The 26,052-nt window shown below is 35.3% G+C and overlaps 1 protein-coding gene across 1 annotated transcript in view; it reads right to left on the reverse strand.

The window, feature by feature from the left end:
• LOC127856015 (uncharacterized) overlaps nucleotides 1-7,297 on the reverse strand; it is a 26,379-nt gene extending 19,082 nt beyond the window's left edge. Inside the window, exons 1-2 of the mRNA XM_052391980.1 lie at nucleotides 6,815-7,297; nucleotides 4-119 (exon numbers count right to left, since the gene is read on the reverse strand). Of these exons, the coding sequence (XP_052247940.1) occupies nucleotides 4-119; nucleotides 6,815-6,985 (287 nt within the window). The 5' untranslated portion in view covers nucleotides 6,986-7,297. The remainder of the gene's footprint in view (nucleotides 1-3; nucleotides 120-6,814) is intronic.
• Between the last annotated feature and the right edge of the window lie 18,755 nt (nucleotides 7,298-26,052).

Consider the following 26,052-nt stretch of genomic DNA (forward strand, 5'->3'; position numbering starts at 1 on the left):
TACCTGCTGACAGTTTGCCCATATTCTGAAGACAGAAATTTTGCCATCTCCCTACAGAAGCCTGGGTACCCTTTACACGGCCCATACTGGAATGTGAACCTCTCTTCCCCATCGTCAGACTGAAAGAGCAATGGAGTCATCATTCCCTTAACCCTTTGCATGCTGGAAATTTGTCTTCTGCTAAAATGTCGTCTGCTGAATTTATAAAATAAGCATTTTCTTCTATTTTTTTCAAAGAATACTATCAGAATAGCAAACAGTTTGGATCCTGATGAGACGCCACGTTCTGTGGCGTCTCATCTGGATCCAAACTGTTTGCAAAGGCCTTCAAAATCCGGTTCCAGCGCTCAAAGGGTTAAAATACCCAGTGTATTTTTCACCATTTGGGGAATGGGGCCGGGTACCTTTGGATTGGGAAATATCACGTTTGGGGAATGGGGCCGGGTAGCTTTGGATTGGGAAATATCGCGTTCTTTTGCATCCGAAACCTGCTCAGGCTAATCTGGAACGACACTTTACGCCTAAGCTGGATTTTTTATAACTTCTAACACTGAATGTTTGAGATAACTGATATGTACTATTTTCCTGTCTGTTATGGTTTAAACATATTCAAAAACATTTTTTTTAGCGTAACAGCCTAAATGGGACCTCAGTTCAATGTGGTAAGTATATGAAGCGGGGACATTGACTACCATTAGAAATGCGCAAACTTACTGAAACTTTGACAAAACACATTAATTTGTATGATATCTCGGCCAAATTCAAAAATAAAAATGTGTCTAGGAATTAAATATTTATGTTTTATGTTCGCCATGAAGAGAAGAAATGTGACATGAAAGATCCATGTCTCTAACCAAGAAGTCAAATTTGCACTATGAAATCAGGTATGATGTTGCCGGTCCAAACTGTAACTCAATCATTCATCAGACTTCTAGAGATGTCAAACAGTACCTTTTTTCAAAGTCAGTTTTCAAATTTTAATATCATTTTAGACATGATGTGGACATGTATGTTAATTGGAAATGATGAAAGAAAATCAAGTATTTAAGTCATTCATCTGGAACATTTTACCAGGTATGTAAATTTTATTGCAACGTGTAAAATATCTTAACGCAGAGTCCAAAAGAAGTAAAAAAAATTGTGTCGCTACTCAATTAACATTCAAATACACTTTTAATTATTCAGTTTTTCCATGCAAATATTATCCATCAAAGAAGTAGTTTATTATTTGTAAAGGGCCTTTATTCTTTTACAAACTTTACGTTTGCCACATCGCTAACAAACTTACAGCATAAAAGACTCTATAAAAACCATCAGACATGTGTGACAACTAAAGGATAATGAATATTGCTGTCAAAAGTTCTATACTTTGCTTTATACTGTTTCACTGATGCTTTTATATCTCTGTGTTGATTAACTTAAATAGCAAATGTAAAATGTTCTTATAAACTGCAAAATAAAATTGTGTCATTTAAACAACAAATTAATTCAATAGATTTTGTCAAATGCCTATATCCCACAGGGGATCTTTCGTTTACCATGAATTTTGTCATTCTTACTCCAGGTTAATATAATGATACATGTAATTATTAGATGTTTCTCCGAAAGATGTAAGATTTAAAAGGGACCTTTCCACATTTTGGTTAATTGACAAAATAAAAGAAAATTGTTTCAGATTTGCATATTTTTGTTGTAGTTTTGCTATTTGGGAGGAAACAGTAATACTAACAAGAGCTGTCAGAGGACAGCGCACTCGACTATTAGAGTGCTTGACAGTATAACGAAAGCCATCATGGGGAAATTGTTCATATTCAATAATTTATTAGACGATCTTTCAAAAATAAAAAAAGGAAACAAAAGATTTTTTTTTTGGGGGGGGGGGGGGGGGTTGAGAGGGGTATAATGTGGGGGTGTGGTCATGTATTAGACGATCTTTCAAAAATAAAAAAAGGAAAAAAAACACCTTTTTTTTTTTTGGGGGGGGGGGGGGGGGGGGGGGTAGGGGGGTCGAGAGGGGGGTATAATGTGGGGTGTGGTAATTTATAAGATGATGTTTAAAAAAAAAAATTGGGGGGGGGCAGGGGTCGGGGGGTGAGAGGGGGTATAATGTGGGGTGGGGTAATTTATTAGATGATGTTTAAAAAAAAATGGGGGGGGGAGGTTGGGGGGGGGGGGGGGGAGAGGGATTCTGGGTAGGGGCGTGGGGTATTGTTTGGGTGGAATCCATTGTGGTATTCAGGTAAGTGTTGTTTTGTCAAACTAATAATAAAATGTGATCATAAATAAAGAAGTTAAGGCAATTTAAGCAAAATGTTCAATTATCTAGGTGTAAAAGGGGCCATAATTATGTCAAAATGCTTGATACAGTGGTCTGCTCTTGTTTATAGGTTGGGGTCATGTTAGTAAACAAGATGTGTTTGTGAAACACAATGTCCCCCTATATGACATTTGACCTTGAAGGATGACCTTGACCTTGTGAAGGATGACCTTGTTCTTGACCTTTCACCACTCAAAATGTGCAGCTCTATGAGATACACATGCATGCCAAATATCAAGTTGCTATCTTCAATATTGCAAAAGTATTCATAAAATAAGCAATTTGGGCAACATACATTTGACCTCTGACCTTGAAGGATGACCTTGACCTTGACCTTTCAACACTCAAAATGTGCAGCTCCATGAGATACACATGCATGCCAAATATCAAGTTGCTATCTTCAATATTGCAAAAGTATTTATAAAATAAGCGATTTGGGCCACATATATTTGACTTCTGACCTTGAAGGATGACCTTGACCTTTCACCACTCAAAATGTGCAGCTCCATGAGATACACATGCATGCCAAATATCAAGTTGCTATCTTCAATAATGCAAAAGTATTCATAAAATTAGCGATTTTGGCCACATACATTTGACCTCTGACCTTGAAGGATGACCTTGACCTTTCACCACTCAAAATGTGCAGCTTCATGAGATACACATGCATGCCAAATATGAAGTTGCTATCTTCAATATAGCAAAAGTTATTGCAAAATGTTAAAGTTGGCGCAAACAGACAGACCAACAGACAGACCAACAGACAGACCAACAGACAGGGCAAAAACAATATGTCCCCCACTACTATAGTGGGGGACATAAAAAACTATGCAACATATAAAAGCAATATGTCAAAGGATATAGGAAATATTTGGGGTAGTACGCAAACTTTAACATAGATTTATCAATACATGTAATATGCATATTCTAATTATAAAAGGGGCAATAATAATGACAAAATGCTTGATAGAGTTGTCTGCTCATGTTTATAGGTTGGGGTGATGTTGGTAAACAAGTATGCAAAATATGAAAGCAATATGTCAAGGGACAATGAAAATAAATGGGGTAGTACCAAAACTTTCACATTTGCTGCATATTCAAAGTGGAAAAGGGGCCATAATTATGACAAAATGCTTGATAGAGTTGTCTGCTCTTGTTTATAGGTTGGGGTCATGTTGGTAAACAAGTATGCAAAATATGAAAGCAATATGTCAAGGGACAAAGAAAATATTTGGGGTAGTATGAAAACTTTTAACATTTGCACGCTAACGCAGACGCCGACGTGAGTAGGATAGCTCCACTATATATATATTTCATATATTATAGTTGAGCTAAAAATTAACTATGCTCTAATCTCTGAATTAGGGACGATACAGACCATGGACCATACGGCCCAGATTAGCGGACTATACCGCCAAGATTAGCGGACTATACAGCCCAGATTAGCAGACCATACGGCCCAGATTACCGGACCATACGGCCCAGATAAGCGGACTATACGGCCCAGATTAGCGGACCATACGGCCCAGATTACCGGACCATAGGGCCCAGATTTGCGGACCATACGACCCAAATTTGCGGAATATACGGCCCTGATTTGCGGACCATGCAAATTATGTGTGAATTAATATTCATTAAGTGTTCCACTTCCTTATAATGTATTAATACATTAAATAAAATATTAAAGTTGATGTCATGACATTCATGACTACATTTTTGTTTAAATTTTGAACATTTGCGAACCATACGGCTCAGAGTTTTGGACCCTACGGAACATGTCAGAATTAATATTCGTTTTGTGTCCCACTTCTTCAATATTGTGTCGATTAATTTAATAAAATATTAAAAGTTGCTATATTATATTTATGACAACATTGTTGTTTAAATTTGAACATTTGCGGACCATACGGCCCCGAGTTGCGGACCGTACAGACCATGTCTATATTAGTATTTATTTCGTGTTCCACTTCCTTCAATTTTGTATCAATAAATTTAATAAATATTAAAAGTTGCTGTAATAACACTAATGATAATATAATTGTTTAAATTTGAACATTTGCTGACTATACGGACCAGACTATACAGCCAAGATTAGCGGACTATATGGCCCAGATTTGCGGACCATACGGAACATGCCTGAATTAATATTCATTACGTGTTCCACTTCTTTCAATATTTTATCAATAAATAGATTAAAATATAAAAGTATCTGTAATGACATTGATGACAAAATACTTTTTTATTATATTTATATTTATTACGTGTTCCACTTCTTTCAATATTTTATCAATAAATAAATTAAATTATTAAAGTATCTGTTATGACATTGATGACAAAATACTTTTTTATTATATAATATTAATTTAGTGTTCCACTTCTTTCAATATTTTATCAATACATAAATTAAAGTATCTGTAATGACATTGATGACATTTTTTTTAATTATAATACTATTCATTTCCTGTTCCACTTCTTTCAATATTTTATCAATAAATTAATTAAAATATTAAATAACTGTAATGCCATTGATGACAAAATACTCGTTTATATTTGAACATTGAAATATCTTCGCCACAATCGTCTCGGGCGCTTATTTGTCTTTGCTGCATTTTATGAAATTCGTCTTCAATGTTTAATTTTTCTTGACTATTTTGTGTTATTGCAAATTAATGTTATCAATATATAACAATTTAACACACATAAAAATTCTGAGTAAAAATTAACGTTGTCACCAAGCTGCATCTATTAGTTTAATAAGTATTAATGTCAAATTTTATAAAAAATAGATTTTATTCATGAATGCATACTGTTTAAATGAAGAATTGATGACACAATTAAAATGAGTAACAAATCTGAGAAAATGAATAACTTGATTGAAATAATCATGAACACAAACGTTTCATTTCCCGTTTTTTAGTTTTAACACATGTATCGTATCACAGCATACTTGGCTATTGTCCGCTAATCTGGGCTGTATAGTCCCCTAATCTGGGCCGTATAGTCCGCTAATCTGGGCTGTATAGTCCGCTTATCTGGGCTGTATAGTCCGCTAATCTGGGCCGTATGGTCCGCTAATCTGGGCCGTATAGTCAGCTAATCTGGGCCGTATAGTCCGCTTATCTGGGCCGTATAGTCCGCTAATCTGGGCCGTATGGTCTGGGCCCTATAGTCCGCTAATCTGGGCCGTATAGTCCACTAATCTGGGCTGTATGGTCTGGGCCGTATAGTCAGCTAATCTGGGCTGTATGGTCCGCTAATCTGGGCTGTATAGTCCGCTAATCTGGGCCGTATAGTCCGCTAATCTGGGCTGTATAGTCCGCTTATCTGGGCCGTATGGTCCGCTAATCTGGGCCGTATGGTCTGGTAATCTGGGCCGTATAGTCTGTTAATCTGGGCTGTATAGTCCGCTAGTCTGGGCCGTATAGTCCACTTATCTGGGCTGTATGGTCTGGGCCGTATAGTCAGCTAATCTGGGCCGTATAGTCTGCTAATCTGGGCCGTATAGTCTGCTAATCTGGGCCGTATAGTCCGCTAATCTGGGCCGTATGGTCCGCTAATCTGGGCCGTATAGTCCGCTAATCTGGGCCGTATAGTCCGCTAATCTGGGCCGTATAGTCTGCTAATCTGGGCCGTATAGTCCGCTAAGCTGGGCCGTATAGTCTGCTAATCTGGGCCGTATAGTCCGCTAATCTAGGCCGTATAGTCCGCTAATCTGGGCTGTATAGTCCGCTAATCTGGGCTGTATAGTCAGCTAATCTGGGCCGTATAGTCCGCTTATCTGGGCCGTATAGTCCGCTAATCTGGGCCGTATAGTCCACTAATCTGGGCTGTATGGTCTGGGCCGTATAGTCTGCTAATCTGGGCTGTATAGTCAGCTAATCTGGGCCGTATAGTCCGCTTATCTGGGCCGTATAGTCCGCTAATCTGGGCCGTATAGTCCACTAATCTGGGCTGTATGGTCTGGGCCGTATAGTCCGCTAATCTGGGCCGTATAGTCCGCTAATCTGGGCCATATAGTCTGCTAATCTTGGCGGTATAGTCCGCTAATCTGGGACTTATGATCTGGGCCGTATGGTCCATGGTCCGTATAGTCTGTATACCTAATCTCTAATATACTCATTATAGTCATCTTAAGACAATTTACAAACCTGAAAAAACCTGAAAATTATCAACAGTAACAAACATGAAACAATAAAGTATAAAATATACCACTTGATTATATGAGCACAGATAAACGAGTGGTAAAAGTGCTAGACTTTTACTCCAACTTCCAAGGGTATATTGTTGATCCCAGTAAAATTACTTTTTTCTTTCTTTAATTTTACTCTTGTTTTTTGACTGGTGCTGTTTAGCTCCGATGTTTCCATTTATCAATTAAAAGCATTTAATGAAAAACTCCAATACATGCCAAAATCTGTGAAAATGTCCCTTGAAAACTGATAAAAGTCTCAAAAACTTAAATTATCTAGTTAATTAGATAAAATCGTGAACGTTTACCAATAAGATGCGTGTTGCTTTATCTAACAGCTGGTTGCATCCTGCAAGACTTTCTGCTCCAGGTGCTCCCATCGAGAAAGGCACGAAATTTTCATGATCTTCGCTGTTTTCGTCGTACAATGCTAAATATTGAAACAAATCTTTGGAGTCAGCTTTCGCGTTTGCTGTCATTTTTTCTTCGTAAGATTGATCTCCCTTTATGCGCGCTTTCTGCACATTCGGTTGTCTTCGGGTTTGGTCCTGGTATTTTCTCCCGCCAAATGTCAAGATGAAACTGAGATACGAAAACAAGTAAATCGCTTGATATCTACAGATTTAGGTAACTGTGTCCAGTATGCATTAAGTCCTGTTCTTTACTTTAAATAATTATAGCCAAATCTCTTCGGCACAGTTAAACACCGATTGTAACCGTCAGTTTATAACTGCTAATTGATTGAACTTAGTACATACTTACGTTGGGTTTAAGTTATCTTTAACTCTTGGGTCATATGATCACATTCAAGTGTAGTTGTTCTATTTGTTTACTGTGCGGATGTGACATGTTCAGCTTTTAAATACGGCAAAATTCAAAGGCATGTAAGATTGCACTTCAGTGTGATAAGTAAATACTTAACTCACAAATTTAACTTAAGTGATCATTGTCATAACATCAGGGGCGTTGGTAAACATGATGAAGGACAATTTTAAGGCCATTGACAGCATGCCGCTTTAGAGTTTGAAAGGTCCTAGATAGAATCTCTCAGGTGAATTTCGGACTGAAATCAGAAGATATAAATATAATGTTTATCAAGGATGTCAACTAACTTTAAAGGTGGTTTGCCCACATGGGCAACTATCTTTAGTGCTTTTGTTCACTATGCAAAGACTAAGGAGCCGAGAACCAAGTTCATGACATAATTATCTGTTAGTTTTTTTCCAGCATTTTGAATTGGGAAAATTCGCGGTGTTTTGACTAAAATTGGGAAATTAGTTTTGTTGTTGTTTTGCTTAGAAAGGTTCAAAATTGAGAATACACGTGTTTTCAGTATTATATTTACTAAGGTTGAACTCATATGGATGGGAGATGAACAAAATATTGAGATCTAAAAAAAAAAAAAGATTTTTTTTTTGGAAACCTTCCATTAGAATTTTTAGCTCCCATTTGGGAAAAATATATACTTTTTATGCCCCTGAAGGAGGGCATATAGTGATCACACTGTCCGTCTGTCACACTTTTTTGAAAAATGCTCATAACTTCTATGTCGCATCAAATGTAACCTTCATATTTGATATGCTTGTGCATATGGACACTGCCTTTCCATACGCACACAAATTTTGACCCCTTTGACCTTGACCTTGAACTTAGGGTCTGCGTTTAGGTTTTGAAATCTGCGTTTAGGTTTAAAAAAATGCTCATAACTTCTATGTCGCTTCAGATGTAACCTTCATATTTGGTATGCATGTGTATATGGACAAGGCTTTTCCATACGCACACAAATTTTGACCCCTTTGATCTTGACCTTGAACTTAGGGTCCACGTTTAGGTTTCGAAATCTGCATTTAGGTTTCGAAAAATGCTCATAACTTATATCAAAGCATTTTTCAAGGGCATATGTCATCCTATGGAGACAGCTCTTGTTTCAATGTGGAATGGGGCCGATTACCGGACCCAATTTTGAATGGAAAAAAAACACTGTCTGATGCTCACTAAACCCTCTCCCACTCAGAAGCAAAGTGAAAATGGCTATGTGCAAACAGCATAAAACCAGTTAACCAGAACAACTTGCGAGTGACTGGCAGTCTGTTCAGGTTTTATGATGTTTGCTGCTTGTCAGTATCTAAGGGTCAGAAATGAAGCCTATAAAACTTAAATACAGTAAGAAAGGTCTAAAATTAAATGTAATTTTGTAAGGGACAACAAATGCGTAAGAATATGTATCTATGAGGTAAAGGGTTAAAAAAAAATTATTTAACAACAGACATTACTCGATGCATATTCGCCTTTCATGAGCCTTATTTTGTCATTTTTTTATAAAATAAAGTAATAAACTGTGGGGAACAAAGCTTCAAGTTTTTCTGAAAAGCTAGTTGCCAGGTTTTATTACCAACTTTTGAAATCAACTTGTTTAAATCTACATGCCCCATCATCATAGGCAACCTCTAATATCTATCCCTGTTTTGGGACCTTTACTATCAATAGAATTGATTGAGATGAAAGTAAACCAATAAATATAAAAAGTATTGCAAAATGCAGAGGATGGCTCTTAAAATGGGAGTCAAAAACCAACATTTTTATGTGATGAATATCATTGTGTATGACTTTAACGTAATTGATCATGAATTACACTTATCAATGCATAAAACACTCCTGCTTTGTTAAGCTTAATTTCAGTGCAAAAAAATACTTCAACAATTAGCAGCTACTGTTTAAGCATGTCACTTATTTGTTGTTGTTTATTGTTGTTTGTTTTTAAACCCATTTATGCATAGCGTCTAGAAAAAAGGCCTTGGCAAACAGCGTAGACGCATGATGCTAATTTCTGTAAGAAATATTCTAAATATAGAAATAAATATACTACACATCTCTAATTTTGGAAATAAATTGATCCAATTTAGAAGGATGGGAGAGTCCACTAGGCATAAATGGGTTAAAAAAAAATTATGAAGCTATGTCCCTGAACATAAGCAGAGGAAACTACACTTAACCAGCTAGTGAACTTTCAGAATAAAAATACAAACAATGAGAATGTAATCAAGAAAAGTTGTTGTAAAGTTTCATCCTCAATTATAGACAATAGATGTCTTAAGTGATGTAGAAACATGCATGTACTGATAAATCCACATTCTCACATTCAAGTAGACATGAATCAAGACCAGGGCTGTGCGTTTACAGTTTGGAAATTACATACTGCCCTTTGAATGTACAATTGTAATATATTATGTATATAAAATTTTAGTTTGTGCAATTTTGCATCTTTTTTTTCACATTTATGATACCCTGAAAAGGTACATAGTCTATGCAATTTCCTGCACCAACTGGTAATGAATTTTTTTTATTTCTTAATTAAACTTTGAATGAAAAATATAATTTAAGAGAAAACATATTTTCATCAGAGTCTGTCAATCAAAGTGTTTGAACGAAATCAATGTTGTTATTGTGAATAGTCTTTACACAAAAAGACAAGCAAAACACTTGTAGGCTCCGATATAAACAGTAATCTGTCATTTTCAAAATGTGTGCAGCTATTCCAAAGAATGATTATCAAGAATCGGAGCAGGTTAACTGTCCAAAGTAAATCTGATCCGATGTTGTCATGTATCTTAAATAGAAACTTTTGGCTTCATATTTAAACAATTGTAACAACGATTTGTTATGGGCAATGCTATGTCACGAAACTGTTCTTCTATTTTGTTTGTTCGTTTATTTGGACTAATGACTTCTTAAATTTGTTGTGAGAAGTAGATGAGGAAGCCAGGACTGCAAAGCCATAGTGAAACACATTTATTCAAACTAATTATGCAGTGAAGATGTAGCGTCCACATCACCTTTTATACTAATGTAGTGTTTTAAAGGATTATTTGGCGTTACAACAGGTGATTATAGAAAACCAATACATAAAACATTTGTCAAATCAAACCAAAAATAAACAACACTAAACTAATAAAGGAATCTAAGATTAAGAAGTGATACATATTGCATACTTTAGATGTTTGTTGATTGGCAAGGACTATACAAATAACATTGACAATAGATACCAAAGCAAACTTGCTAAAAACAAGCATTAATATTACACAAAGTTGTATAAGAGTAAATTCCATATAGCAACTTAATCCTGTCAATACTTGTTCTGGATTAAAAAATGTTGAAGAGAAATTATATAGATATAAGAATGTATGACAAATCTTTGTGAAACCATTATTTACATGTATTTATGAATGATTAAAATGTTTTATTAATGTTTTGCTAAAATAATGAAATTGTATGCACACACTATTAAAACAAAAGTGTACAACATGTAATTTGTTATATTGTGTGTAGGCAAATGTTAAAACGAGACTTCCAGTGTTTAATAGATGTTTTTGAAACACGCACTTCTACACTCATATACATTTTTGCGTAATTTTAATAATAAAAAAACATCAAATTTTAGCATTTGATCATTTTGGGTTTAGTTTTTTCTGTAAGTTAGTTTAGTTTTTCTGCAAGTTAGTTTAGTTAATGATATTTGGGGCGGTTATGACTGTTGCAGATATGGTCAGTCCTGACACATGGCCGTTGTGAAGACTGGTACATATTTGCTAGAACAGGAAAAAAAATCCCCAAAGATATTATACTAAATTACAATATGTACTATTTTCTTATACAACTGTTCTTCCTCTGACTGTTTATACGTTTAACAGGATTGTATGATGTCAAAAGTATGTATTGCTGATTATTAAATTGTTCTAAATTTCTGATTAAATAATTTGTAAAAACAAATAGAACTTGTGGTTTCAGTTACAACTTACAAGGGAAGTAACTTACAAAAGTAATTTCTGAAAGTCAGTAGAAGTATTCCCTCTTTTTAGCTCACCTAATTCCCTCTTTTTAGCTGATGGTGAGCTTTTGTGATCGTCTTTTGTCCGACGTGCGTCGTGCGTCGAGTGGCGTCAACATTTACCTTGTTAACACTGTAGAAGCCATATTTATTGTCCAATCTTCATGAAAATTGGTCAGAAGATTGGTTTTAATGTAATCTTGGATGAGTTCAATAATGGTTACGTTTGCTTGAAAAACATGGCAGCCAAGGGGCGGGGCAATTTTCCTTATATGGCTATATATGGCTATAGTAAAACCTTGTCAACACTCTAGAGGTCACATTTATTGTCCGATCTTCATGAAACCTGGTCAAAAGATTCATCCCAATAATATCTTGAACATTTTTGAAAATGATGCCGGTTGCTTTAAATTCATGGCCACAAGGGGGCGGGGCATTTTTCCTGATATGGCTATATATGGCTTTGGTAAAACCTTGTTAACTCTCTAGTGGCCACATTTATTGTCCGATTTTCATGATACTTTGTCAGAAGATTTGTCCCAATGATATCTTAGTTGAGTTCCAAAATGGTTCCGGTTGGTTGAAAAACATGGCCACCAAGGGGGCGTGGCATTTTTCTTTATAGAGCTATAGTTAAACCGAATTGTTAACACTCCAGAGGCCACATTTATTGTCTGATCATCATGAAACTTGGTCAGAAGATTTGTCCCAATGATATCTTAGATGAGTTGAAAAATAGTTCTGGTTGGATGAAAAACATGGGCACCAGGGGGCGGGGCATTTTTCTTATATTGCTAATGGCTATAGTCAAACCTTGTTAACACTCTAGAGGCCATGCTAATGGCTATAGTCAAACCTTGTTAACACTCTAGAGGCCATGCTAATGGCTATAGTCAAACCTTGTTAACACTCTAGAGGCCATGCTAATGGCTATAGTCAAACCTTGTTAACACTCTAGAAGCCATGCTAATGGCTATAGTCAAACCTTGTTAACACTCTAGAGGCCATGCTAATGGCTATAGTCAAACCTTGTTAATACTCTAGAAGCCATGCTAATGGCTATAGTCAAACCTTGTTAATACTCTAGAAGCCATGCTAATGGCTATAGTCAAACCTTATTAACACTCTAGAGGCCATGCTAATGGCTATAGTCAAACCTTGTTAACACTCTAGAGGCCATGCTAATGGCTATAGTCAAACCTTGTTAATACTCTAGAGGCCATGCTAATGGCTATAGTCAAACCTTGTTAACACTCTAGAAGCCATGCTAATGGCTATAGTCAAACCTTGTTAATACTCTAGAAGCCATGCTAATGGCTATAGTCAAACCTTGTTAACACTCTAGAGGCCATGCTAATGGCTATAGTCAAACCTTGTTAACACTCTAGAGGCCATGCTAATGGCTATAGTCAAACCTTGTTAACACTCTAGAAGCCATGCTAATGGCTATAGTCAAACCTTGTTAACACTCTAGAAGTCATGCTAATGGCTATAGTCAAACCTTGTTAATACTCTAGAAACCATGCTAATGGCTATAGTCAAACCTTGTTAACACTCTAGAGGCCATGCTAATGGCTATAATCAAACCTTGTTAACACTCTAGAGGCCATGCTAATGGCTATAGTCAAACCTTGTTAATACTCTAGAAGCCATGCTAATGGCTATAGTCAAACCTTGTTAATACTCTAGAGGCCATGCTAATGGCTATAGTCAAACCTTGTTAACACTCTAGAGGCCATGCTAATGGCTATAGTCAAACCTTGTTAACACTCTAGAAGCCATGGTAATGGCTATAGTCAAACCTTGTTAATACTCTAGAAGCCATGCTAATGGCTATAGTCAAACCTTGTTAATACTCTAGAGGCCATGCTAATGGCTATAGTCAAACCTTGTTAACACTCTAGAGGCCATGCTAATGGCTATAGTCAAACCTTGTTAATACTCTAGAGGCCATGCTAATGGCTATAGTCAAACCTTGTTAACACTCTAGAGGCCATGCTAATGGCTATAGTCAAACCTTGTTAACACTCTAGAGGCCATGCTAATGGCTATAGTCAAACCTTATTAATACTCTAGAGGCCATGCTAATGGCTATAGTCAAACCTTGTTAACACTCTAGAGGCCACATTTATTGTCTGATCTTCATGAAACTTTGACAGAAGATTTGTCCCAATGATATCTTAGATGAGTTGAAAAATAGTACTGGTTGGACGAAAAACATGGGCACCAGGGGGCGGGGCATTTTTCCTTATATGGCTATTGTAAAAATTTCATGAAACTTGGTCAGAATATTTGCTTTAATGATATATTGGATATGTACAAAAATGGTTCTGGTCTGTTGAAAAACGTTGCCGCCAGGGTGTTCACTATTCATGAAAGTTGGTTAGAACATTTGTTCTAATGACATCTTGGGCTGCATAGAACAAGTCAGTTCTTTTGAATCTCAGGTGAGCGACTTTGGGTCTGTCAGGCCGTCTTGTTTAAATACACTGCAAGAAATATCAGGAAGGGTCCTGTTCACAGAATTATGTTGTATTTGAAAATTGCCAATTTATTGAGTCACTAGAGCAATGTAAAACAAACACAAATTATATTTTAAAAAAGTTTACACAGAATCTTCCTTGGATTATTTTATTTTGAAACTGGGACATTTGAGATAAAAAAAATCTCATGTGGTAATCTTCCAGCCATTTATACTTTTTATCTCCTTTTTTTGTCACAACATATGATACATGATGGCCAGGGTATCCAACGATTGTTTATAACTGCTGATAATTGTATCAGTTTTGAATGTTGGATATTAATCAAGAAAATATATTTTTAAATCACCAATATACATATACCAATACCAATAATATGCAATCAACACACACACCTATTCATGAGGAAAATGAACTGTATTGAACGGAGGAAAAAAATTTCACCAATATTTCTTTGCCTTGAGTATAAGTTCACTGTCTTGTAAAATTATATCCGGACATTGCTTCTTATGGACATGGGTTTCTATGCTAATTTTAGACTAACAGACATTGGTTCCTACTTTCTTGTGGCAACACTGGCAATATTTTCTAGGTTATTCTGACTATCTAGACAATTTTCCTTTGTTATTTTGTCAGCCTGGACATTTGTTCTTACATTATTTTGAGCACTAGGGTGTTTGTTTTTTCTTAATATCGTTGACATGTGTACATTGCAGCTATATTCAACATGTATATTTGATTGTGTTTATATCTATATAAATGTACATATGTGCTTCTGTTCCTTTTTTTTTACTTCCTTGTGCATATTCCATTACAGTAACAATTAAGTATATAAATGTAAGTTTGTGCTTATTTCTATTTCTGAACTGTCTTTTGCAGAACATCATAATTGCAAGTTCACTTGAGAAAAACAAAAAATTCTTAGCTGGTCTCATGTTTATTTTATTGTATTTGATATTGTATCATAATTGTTTTTTGAATTGGCACTAATTCTTATAAAATATAACATGGAAACAAATGGTCAGAGCAGCATTAACCCTTTGCATGCTGGGAAATTTGTCGTCTGCTAAAATGTTGTCTGCTGAATTTCTAAAATTAGCATTTTCTTCGATTTTTTTTCAAAGAATACTATCAGAATAGCAAACAGTTTGGATCCTGATGAGACGCCACGTTCTGTGGTGTCTCATCTGGATCCAAACAGTTTGCAAAAGCCTTCAAAATTCAGTTCCAGCACTGAAAGAGCTAATGTAGAAACCATGCAATGCCCAGGGTGTCATTATAATCTAAGAACAAATGTCCAGGCTGATAATGAAATGCAGGAGCAAAAGTCCAGGGAGTCAATACAATTTAGAAACTTGTAATGTCCTGCCTTCAAAGTTACAGAGGATTCATTGTAATTGTAGTCAAAATAACATAGGAACCAATGTCAAAATTACAATTATTGTAACCATTGTCCGTCAGAGCTTATGTCCAGGTTTCAATTTTAAGTTTACAATTTTGTTTTACTTATGACAAAATATTTGCAAATTATGAATTGTTAAGAGACCATTTATTCAGTTAGATACACTATTAGCAGTATATTGACACCTATTTCAAGGGTTAACCTTATACCTTTTGTTTCTTCTTTGCAGTATAAGCTTGTCAAATACATGTACATCTGTCTCCATGGCCAGTGACAAGGGCCGTAACCAAGGAAGCAGAAGGTCGCAGGTTGGAGTCTCATATTGGGCTCGTTCTTACGTTGCTAAGTTGCCTACACAGAAGATTGATAAATCAGGCGATACAAGTTATATTCCTTCCATTAGGGCCCGACATTAAGGTGTAAACATGTTAATCATGCCTATGGACATGTTTGCATGCAAACACTGACCAGTCTTTTTTTCTCCATTTTGGAAATGAGACACATGACCGTTGGATTGGAAAAATTGCTAAATTTTTAATGCAATAATGCAATAAATTGACAATTTGTTTTTATTTTACATAATAATTGCCAAGTTTTTAACTCATAGAACTGTAAAAAGAGATGCATAACAATTTTTTTTACATTTTTTAAAATATCCAATGGGAATTTAAGGATGTCATTTGTGAAAAGTTTGTACTTTTAAGATTGGAAACGTGGGCTTAATGACTTAAAGTGTGACACTTAAATAAGAAACACTGTACTTGTTTACTTCTTACAATTGTTTCACACTTTCTGTTTGAATTCTTACATTTGAATATTGATAAACAAGTTTTAAAAAACTATACACATTTAATTTGTTCTCAACGTATCTTTCAGCATTATAAAACGCAAAAAATTGCTACAATTGAACATTCATTCATATATGGTAAATGTAATAATGATGTCCATTGTGGGTTTTTTTCTGTAAATAATTTAACCCTTTGCATGCTGGGAAATTTGTCGTCTGCAAAAATGTCGTCTGCTGAATTTCTAAAATTAGCATTTTCTTCGATTTTTTTCAAAGAATACTATCAGAATAGCAAACAGTTTGGATCCTGATGAGACGCCACATTCTGTGGCGTCTCATCTGGATCCAAACTGTTTGCAAAGGCCTTTAAAATTCGGTTCCCGCACTGAAAGGGTTAATGTCACCATCTTGCAGAAATGTGCATAAATAATTATAACTACTAAATAAAGTCATTATAATCTGTAATAGAGAAGCTTTCAGGCATCTTATCATTGTTGAGTTTTTGTTTTGTTGCGTATTTTTAGACGGAGTTCTTGATGTTCAAACCTTGCCCCAATTGCATTTTGGTGCTGAGATATGGGATGAATACAAAATTGAAGGAAATCAGCAAGTTGAAGGTAACATTCTGACAAAGTTCCTAATCCCAAAATTGTACTTTTTCTCAAAATGGCCAGGAAAAGGCCTGCCAGAGCACAATGTTGAGCTTTCGTTTTCGCCTTTTGTCAGTGGTTTGTCATCAGGTGTCAACATTTAAATTGTAAACACTCTAGTTATATATTGATAGATTTGATTGTGTTTTTACTTGCGTTCTCAATTAATTATTGTCAATGTTGAGTCACAAGAGATGAGTATCAAATTTCTTTGTCAGAGAATTTTGTGGCGATATGTTTCTTTTGTAGGAGTTTGCAGAGGGGGTAATCACGTGACAAACAAGATGGCGATGTCCATGCCGAGACGGGTATTTTTGGCTGTTTTATACCTCTTATTTAGAGTATTAATTGTTTTAATACTGCTAACTTTCCAACCATATCAGCAAAAAAAGCGATTATAGCCTTTATATTTGCTCTTTATCTCGACTTTACTCGCTGCAACATTTCTTAGCGGGTCACAAAATTACAGCTTTCACTAAGAAAATTTGTAGCGAGTTAAGTCGAGATAAAGAGCGAATATTACTAAGAAATACACTTTTTAGCTCAACTTTTCAAAGAAAAATGAGAGCTATACTACTCGCCCCAACGTCGGCGTCGCCATTGGTGTAAGTTTTTTATTAAGTCAAATAACTTTAACACTATCAAAGATAATTAACTCAAACTTGGAATACTTCTTTATGGCAACAAGACAATTGTGTAGGTCCAGGTGCTTAACTCTGTCAGCATTATTTTTAGAGTTATGCCCCTTTTTATACTAAGAAAATAGAAAATTTGGTTAAGTTTTGTGTTTAGGTCCACTTTATTCCTAAAGTATCAAAGCTATTGCTTTCATGCTTGCAACACTTACTAACTATCATTCGGGGACTGTGCAGGCAAAGTTATGTAACTCTGACTGGCATTTTGACAGAATTATGGCCCCTTTTATACTTAGAAAATTTAACATTTGGTTAAGTTTTGTGTTTTGGTCCATTTTACTCCTTAAGTATCATAGCTATTGCTTGCAGACATGGAACACTCGCTAACTATCATAAGGAGACTGTACAGGACAAGTTGCATAACTCTTGTTGGCATTTTGACGGAATTATGGCACTTTTTTGACTAAGTAACTTTGAATATTTTGTGTTTACATGCACTTTACTTCTAAAGTATCAAGGCTATTGCTTTAAAACTTCAAATACTTTCTTAAGATCAGGAGGGTACTGTACCTGGCAAGTTGAATTTTACCTTGACCTTTGAATGACCTTGATTCTCAAGGTCAAATAAATAAATTTTGCTTAAATTGCCATAACTTCTTTATTTAGGATCAGATTTGATTCATACTGTGACAAAACAACACTTGCCTGACATACCACAATGAACTCCACCCAAACCACCCCCAACGCCCCACCCCAGAATCCCCCCCCCCCCCCCAAAAAAAAAATAAAAAAAAAATTTTTTCCTTAGCAGTTGAACTGTCCATCAGTCTGTGTGTCAGTCAAACTTTAACATTGGTCACAACTTTTGCAAGATTGAAGATAGCAACTTGATAGTTGGCATGCATGTGTATCTCATTTAGTTGCACATTTTGAGTGGTGAAAGGTCAAGGTCGTCCTTCAAGGTCAAAGGTCAAATATATGGTGTCTGTCCGTCCGTCCGAAAACTTTTAACATTTGGTCATAACTTTTGCAATATTGAAGATAGCAATTGATATTTGGCATGCATGTGCATCTCATGGAGCTGCACATTTTGAGTGGTGAAAGGTCAAGGTCATTCTTCAAGGTCAAAGGTCAAGGTCAAGGTCAAATTTTGCAAAATTTAAGATAGCAACTCGATATTTGGCATGCATGCGTATCTCATGGAGCTGCTCATTTTGAGTGGTGAAAGGTCAAGGTCATCCTTCAAGGTCAAAAGTCAAATATATGGCTTGAAAGCGGCACCGTAGCTTAGGGGGGCATTGTGTTTCACAAACACAGCTCTTGTTTTCTTCTTATTTTTGAAATATCATCTTATAAATGACCACACCCACACATTATTCCCCTTTCCACCACCCCCCCCCCCCCCCCCACAAAAGATTTTTATATGAAACATGGTTTAAAAAACACAAATATTTATTTTTATTTGAAGGACCGTCCAACCATCCCATCCAAGCTATTGCTATCAAACTTGAAATATATTCTTATTAGTTTGTTTTATGTCTTTACAAATGTTCAATAGATTGTGGAAAAGATACCTGAACTCAGAATCGCCTATAATGTACCACTTCTTTAAAACATAAGCGATCAATATGTTTCAATTATGGTCCTCTTCCAGTTAGAATATGACTATATTACCTTGACCTTATTGACTATGAACAATTTCCCCATGATGGCTTACGTTTTACTGTCAAGCACAAGGTCGAGTGCACTGTCTTCTGACAGCTCTTAATGTTTGTTGAAATGGCAGGAAAGTGAGCTGCATTTAAACAATTAACACAAGTAATTAAGGGTATAAAGCGGCAAAAAATACCTGTCTCGATTCAGCATGGACATCGCCATCTTGTTTTTCACATGATTCCCACCTCTGGTGGTGTGGATCAAATCATCCCATTGGTGCAAAAAGGTAAACTGTACGATGTGACACTTAACCATGTGACCAATGGGGCATCATTTCATTGTCAAGGAAGCATGTGGTGATAATGTTTTTTTTGGTATGAATTTGGTAGTACTGTTGTAACTTAGCAATACAAAACGGTTACTATTTCTTTTCAAGGTAATACAACGTTAACAGGGACCTTATAAACTCTGCATTGATGCATGTAATAAGAATTGAGTGCCATTCTAGTTTTAGTTGTATTTATTGAAATTTATGCGATTAACAAACTCATTTGAGCTCATCTTAGCAAATCTGCACACATAGAGAATAACAGGCTACTGCCTGATCTTTTTGTAATTATAATATCAGGCAAGGCTTAGAATAATATAACTGCGAGGCTAACCGAGCTGTTATTTTATTCGTGTCGAGCCTGATATATTACAAAAAGGTCAAGCAATAACCTGTGTTTCTGTTTATCATACCTCTACGTCCCTGATTAAAAAAAAAAGAATGAAAAAAATGGCTAAAAAGCTTCAGTTTTAGCGAGAAGGAATATGACTTTTGTCGTTTGACTTGTTAATAATGATGTCATGAGCACGCGCGCTTGTTTAAACGTGTGTTTAAAATATATTACATCTTGGTATTGGTTTGTTTTGTTGAATCTAATTCGATTTAACTAAAAATGATTACTTTATAGTTGATTCAGAGTAATATGACCATCCTCCACACATGATTAATATAAGAACTTCCTGTTAACCATGATATGGAAAAAATATATCAGGCAATGTTATATCATGCAGATATCAATGCAGTGGTATGATAAAATGAGCTTTTGGGGTAGATCTGTCTGTGTACTTGAAACTTTTCATTTTAGCGACATCACCTAAACAGTCTGCAAATTTTGATTATGATATAATGATTATAATTATACCTCCAGATATGAACTAAAGGGACATCTACTTGAATTATCCTGGACATCTGTCTGTCTGATTGTCCATCCGTCTGTGACTCTCCATAGATACAAAGATGTCCCTCAAAAAAGAAGTAAATTGGTATTCTGGAATCACCATGGACGTCTCTGTATGTGTGTAAGAGTGCCTGTCTATTGTTTGTCTGTCTGTTGGTAGACATATATTTGTGTTGAGATAATATCCTACATTTTTTAAGGTTAAACATGCCAACATGCATGGATTACAATATTCCTTATATAAAAAGCCATGAGAAAGGCCCTTTCCCCAGTTGGAGAATTTCTTTAAAATGATGCAATTTTCCCCATTAATTTCAACCTACTTTGCGAAATTTCTTCCGATTTTTCAAGTTTGTGGATTATTTTTTCCCCCAAAATGGTAGACCCGTCACTTTCCCCAAATCAAGAAAAAAAGCCATGTTTATATAGACTTGTATAACAAAATTTAACTTTTAACAGATTTTGTATGCCCCCCCGAAGGAGGGCATATAGTGATCGCTATGTCCATCTGTCTGTCTGTCCATCACACTTTGCGTTTTTGTTTCGAAAAATGCTCATAACTTCTATGTCGCTTCAGATGTAACCTTCATATTTGGTGTGCATGCGTATATGGACAAGGCCTTTCCATACGCACAAAAATGTTGTGACCTTGACCTTGAACTTAGGGTCCGGGTTCAGGTTTTGATTTCTGCGTTTAGGTTTCAAAAAATGCTCATAACTTCTATCATTGCGTTTTTCAGGGGCATATGTCATCCTATGGTGACAGCTCTTGTTTCCCTCTGAAACCACAAGCCACAAAGGTTTAATATTTGGTATGAAACATTTTACTGAGTGTGGTTAAAATAATTTCATTTAGGGGTCAAAAAAGGCCATGCCCCTTAGTTGAACTCTGAATCGTTACAACAAACTTGATATTAATAATGGTGATGTCTAGGGGTATTCATCATTTATGTGACAAGGTCTAGTTTATAGAAGCTTTAATAGAAGAATGACTTCGCCTCTTAAATCGCAAGGTCCAGAGCTAAATTATTAGTTTTAGTATGACACATGGTAGGATGTTTATTTTCCTCTGTTTACATAATGATACTAGCAACCAATATAATAATAACAAAATCGGAATCTGGTCATTGTAATGGTTTGTTGAAAAATCATTTATTCCTATAGGAATTAAAGTGGGAAATCAAATATGACATTGTTTTGACCTCATTCAATAATTGGCAACATCTCTTAATCAGTACCTTACGAAGTCATGCCCTTCCATTTGTGGCATTAATTATCATGACCAAATCAACGATCCTCGATAGATTATTCACCAAACCCCAGCAACCAGTGTATTTCTATTACAAACATTATGAACAGTAATCATTTAATGTTTATACAAATCTGATCCGCAAGTCCCATGGTAAATATTGGTATGATAACAGGCATGGTCTTTGATATTTGTTTTTGATGACTTGACCGTAACTGTATTGATTGTTCTTGATTGCAAATGATGGCTTTTCCCTTTTTTCCTATATCAGTGTTGACTATTTATTCTGTGGTAAATTTAAAGGGGCATATTGTGTAATACCATGGCGTTATGTTTTCAAAAATGAAGTAAAAATGATTTCTTAACGCACAGGTCTCCATCTTCTGAATGCGTCAGCAAATATTCATTTATTTGGTTTCAGAGTAAAATATTTTGGTAGGTTTTATAATAACAATTATTATTGAAAGTTTATTTTTGGCTTTTCCACAGTACACTCAAGAATCAGTAAGATAGCTAAGACAAAGAAGTCAGAATAAGAATGTTAATTTTCTTCTTAACTTCCTTTGTGTGACATATTTTTTTCTGTTTTAATTCCAGTAACATAGCAGTAATTACTTTTACAAATGAAAGTATGCAGACTTCTCTGTGCACATAACTAATGCCATGGGATGAAGCAGATAGTTATAGCAGAAATTTAACCCTTTGCATGCTGGGAAATTTGTCGTCTGCTAAAATGTTGTCTGCTGAATTTCTAAAATTAGCATTTTCTTCAAATTTTTTTCGAAGAATACTATCAAAATAGCAAACAGTTTGGATCCTAATGAGACGCCACGAAAATAATCGAAGAAAATGCTAATTTCAGATATTGAGCAGACGACATTTTAGCAGACAACAAATTTCCCAGCATGCAAAGGGTTAACTAATAATGCCATGTGATGAAGCACAGATAGCATTTAGCGGAAATTTAACAGCAAAAAATACAGGTGAAATATCTGGGTCAAATGTGAATCTGGCTTCTTCTCCAAATGACTTTGCAATCTTTGGAAATACTTATGAAAAAATGTGAAACCATAAAATTATTATGTTATGTATCTCAGCACTAGTATGATGAATGTGGTAGCAAATGTTTTTCAGAAAAGTTCAAGGAAAAGTGTAAACTCTTTATCATGTATTTTTCACTTATTATGATGAATTCAGTAGCAAATGTTTCTTGGAAAATAGCAAGGAAAAGGTGAAACTCTTTATCATGTATTATTTTACTTATATGATGAATTTAGTAGCAAATGTTTCTTGGAAAATTGTAAGGAAAAAGTGAAAGTTTATTTTATGTACTTCTCAATCCCACTGAGATTTCATAACAGACTGTCCCAATCTGGATCACAGAAAATGGGTTAGTTTTCAAGACGTTATGCAATTGCCGTCTGTTGCAGTATTCTTAAAAAATCGTGCTCTAAGTCTCTCAGTGCTAGAACCGAATTTTGATGGCCTTTGCAAACAGTTTGGATCCAGATGAGACGCCACAGAACGTGGCGTCTCATCAGGATCCAAACTGTTTGCTATTCTTGTAGTATTCATTGAAAAAAATCGAAGAAAATTCTAATTTTATAAATTCTGCAGACGACATTTTAGCAGACGACAAATTTCCCAGCATGCAAAGGGTTAATTGCAGTATTCTTGCAATATTCAGTATTGCAGAAAATCATGCTTTAAGTGTTCACATTATTTGCCCTTGGATTGCGTAAAACCTAGACATACCACCTGCTACATTATTGCGTTGACATTTTGTTGTCTGCAGAAAATACATGTATTATTTAATGGCCTGCAGTGGTGATTTATATGTAACACTATGGTATTGATATATACTTTTACGAATTGACTTGACATTTGCTGGTGCTTAAAGAATCAAAGGGCTGAAAGCACGAAGTTGTTTGGTATTGTGTAACAGAGGGCACTGTGGTAATGCATTTTGGTGTAAAAAACTATTTCAGTCTTCAAAACTATAGCATGCTCACAAATTGGTCCACACGCCCATTCATGGAAGTAGTACATATACAGTCAAAACTGAGAACAGTGGTCAGTAAAGGGAAATGACCAAAGTGACCGTTGTCGACAGGTGACCACTTTTCTTGGATCACAACTTTATAGATGATTTGTCATGCAGTTGGTAGTATTGATACGTCGTTACTCCATCCAGTTGTTCGCATACAGTGTAAAACAAAGGCTCTTTGCCAACAACTTAGCATTATAACATTTATAACTTCTACTGAATGATACAGAATAATATCTTATAAAAATCATTTAATTTTATACCTGTAATTTTTAAACAAAATCTATGACTTTATTAACGATATTATTGTTGTTTACTCATGCATCTTGGTCATCCAGTAAATCCGATGGTTGGTATTACATTCATAGGAAAATATTTTTAAAGAAAGGATGTCACATGTCATTGATGTCACGTCCAAATGAGTATACAAAGCAGATTCGCTGTCATAAACTGAAAGTCTGTATAACTGTATCGCTCTCATTCAAAAAAAAAGACACCAAAATATACATTTAGTTTGTTTGTTATAAAAGTTGCAATTTAATATCTGTTTGTCCTTAATAGACTTATCCTTTTATTGCCTTCTAATAACAACATTTGCCAGCGTAGTGTTGTTTTTAACACCTTATCAGGGATAAATATCTGTTGACTTTGTCACGTGCTCATGCTTTGTCGTTATGACTGCAGCCAATAATTGCTACTAATACACATTGTTATTTTTACTTGCACCTGTTTCGTTTGTGTTTTTAATTTTCACATCTCGAAATGACTGCCTCGTGACTGTTGTTCTCAGTTCAAAAAAGGCTTTCAGAGTGAAATATTATAACTGGCCATTGGCCGTTATGGACAGTTGACCATTATTCTCAAGTGTAATATAGAGTACTCTATGTATTGGATCTCCAGAGGGAGGAAATTATTAAAACTCCATACATTTACTCTTTTATTAAATATTTCGGCCAAAGGCCTTCTTCAGTAAACGATTATTAAGACAACTTTACATAGCGTTTTCTTCTGTCGATCATAACGTAAGTAAATACAAAAATATAAATAAATGACGTAACGTTACCCGACGTGAACGTGACGTTACGCGCCAATACTCGGAAGTTGCTACATATTATGAATTGTATGCTGTGTATATATTATTATATAGATATTATACATATATACCCACATATACATACATATATACACATACATATACATACATACACACATACATAGATATATACACATATACATATATACACATATGTAAATATAGAGTGATTTTCACCAACATTTTTCCTCACTTAAAAAAAAAAAAAAATATTATATATATCTTTATATATATCATATCAGCATTTTTATTTTCTCAAAGTAATAACAAATGTTGTTTTATGACATATTGATAGTGCTTAAGTGACTTGGCCGTGCGCCCCACACCCGTGAATTGATCAATGCCAATTTGCTTTGATATGGAATACTCACTCTGGTCAGACTGAATCATTGGTTGGGAACATGTAATTAATATTTTCATAATGACGAAGGTGTATATAATTTATTATGTACTATAAGCTGGTAATGGTGATAACCTGATAATATTAGGCTGACGGTTTTGATGACTTATAATGACGATAAAATCTTGATGTTGAAGACAATTGAGATAAAAAAAACATATTTGTGTGTGTGGGGTGGAGGGGGGTGTTTGGAGGGTTGGTTTTATATCTGTTGCTGTTTGTAATTGTTATGTTAAAAACAAATTGTAGCTGATGATGGTGGTAGTGAGGTAGATATACACTACGTCTAGCGCGATTTCTGCCATCCACAACGCATCACTGTGATTCAGCCCAGAGTGGACAATTACTATATCTCACTGCGATACACCGTTGAACACGGTGATTTCGCCGTGGCTAATTGCAGTGTCAGTCTCAGCGTTATCGGGAAATTGATCTCACGGTGGACCACCGCGATCACGGTGGACCACCACGGTCTAGGTGGTTCGCGGTGAAATACATTGTGCAACAACATTATACAAATGTACGGTCTGCAATATCAAAATGTACATGTTCATTCACATTGCAGATCGTATAATGTTGTTTTTTAAACTTTGTATGTACATGTATTACATGCACTTTATAATAAAATCACCGAATGTTTAACTCTTTTCTCTCGTGTTTGCCCTCTTTACAGAATCATTGACATGTCTAACATCGAGCGTGAGTATAGTTTGCGTTTCATGCTTCAGGTTTTGTTTCAATTGTTTCTGCATGAAGTTTTCCTTGTTGTTCTTAATTAAAGATTTGTTTTTTGTTAACCTTTTGAAAAACCCTTGCTCGTTTGTCTACATATATAGCTCGCCAACAATTACATACAAACATGTTACATGTACATGTAATTTGATAATCAGACTATTTTTGTGATTTCCTGTTTCTTTTGTTACATGTATTGGATCGAATAAATGTACATGTACAAATTTGAGACATCGCAGTTAGTATTAAATTCCGCGATATTTTAATATCATAGTCATGCAAAAAGATCAGTGGTCATGCTGGTGAGTGTATACCTGTTCTTTGTTCAATAACAAGTTCATTTTGAAACATACACTGTATGTAA

The sequence above is a fragment of the Dreissena polymorpha genome, chromosome 13, assembly GCF_020536995.1.
Source record: "Dreissena polymorpha isolate Duluth1 chromosome 13, UMN_Dpol_1.0, whole genome shotgun sequence".
Lineage (NCBI taxonomy): Eukaryota > Metazoa > Mollusca > Bivalvia > Myida > Dreissenidae > Dreissena > Dreissena polymorpha.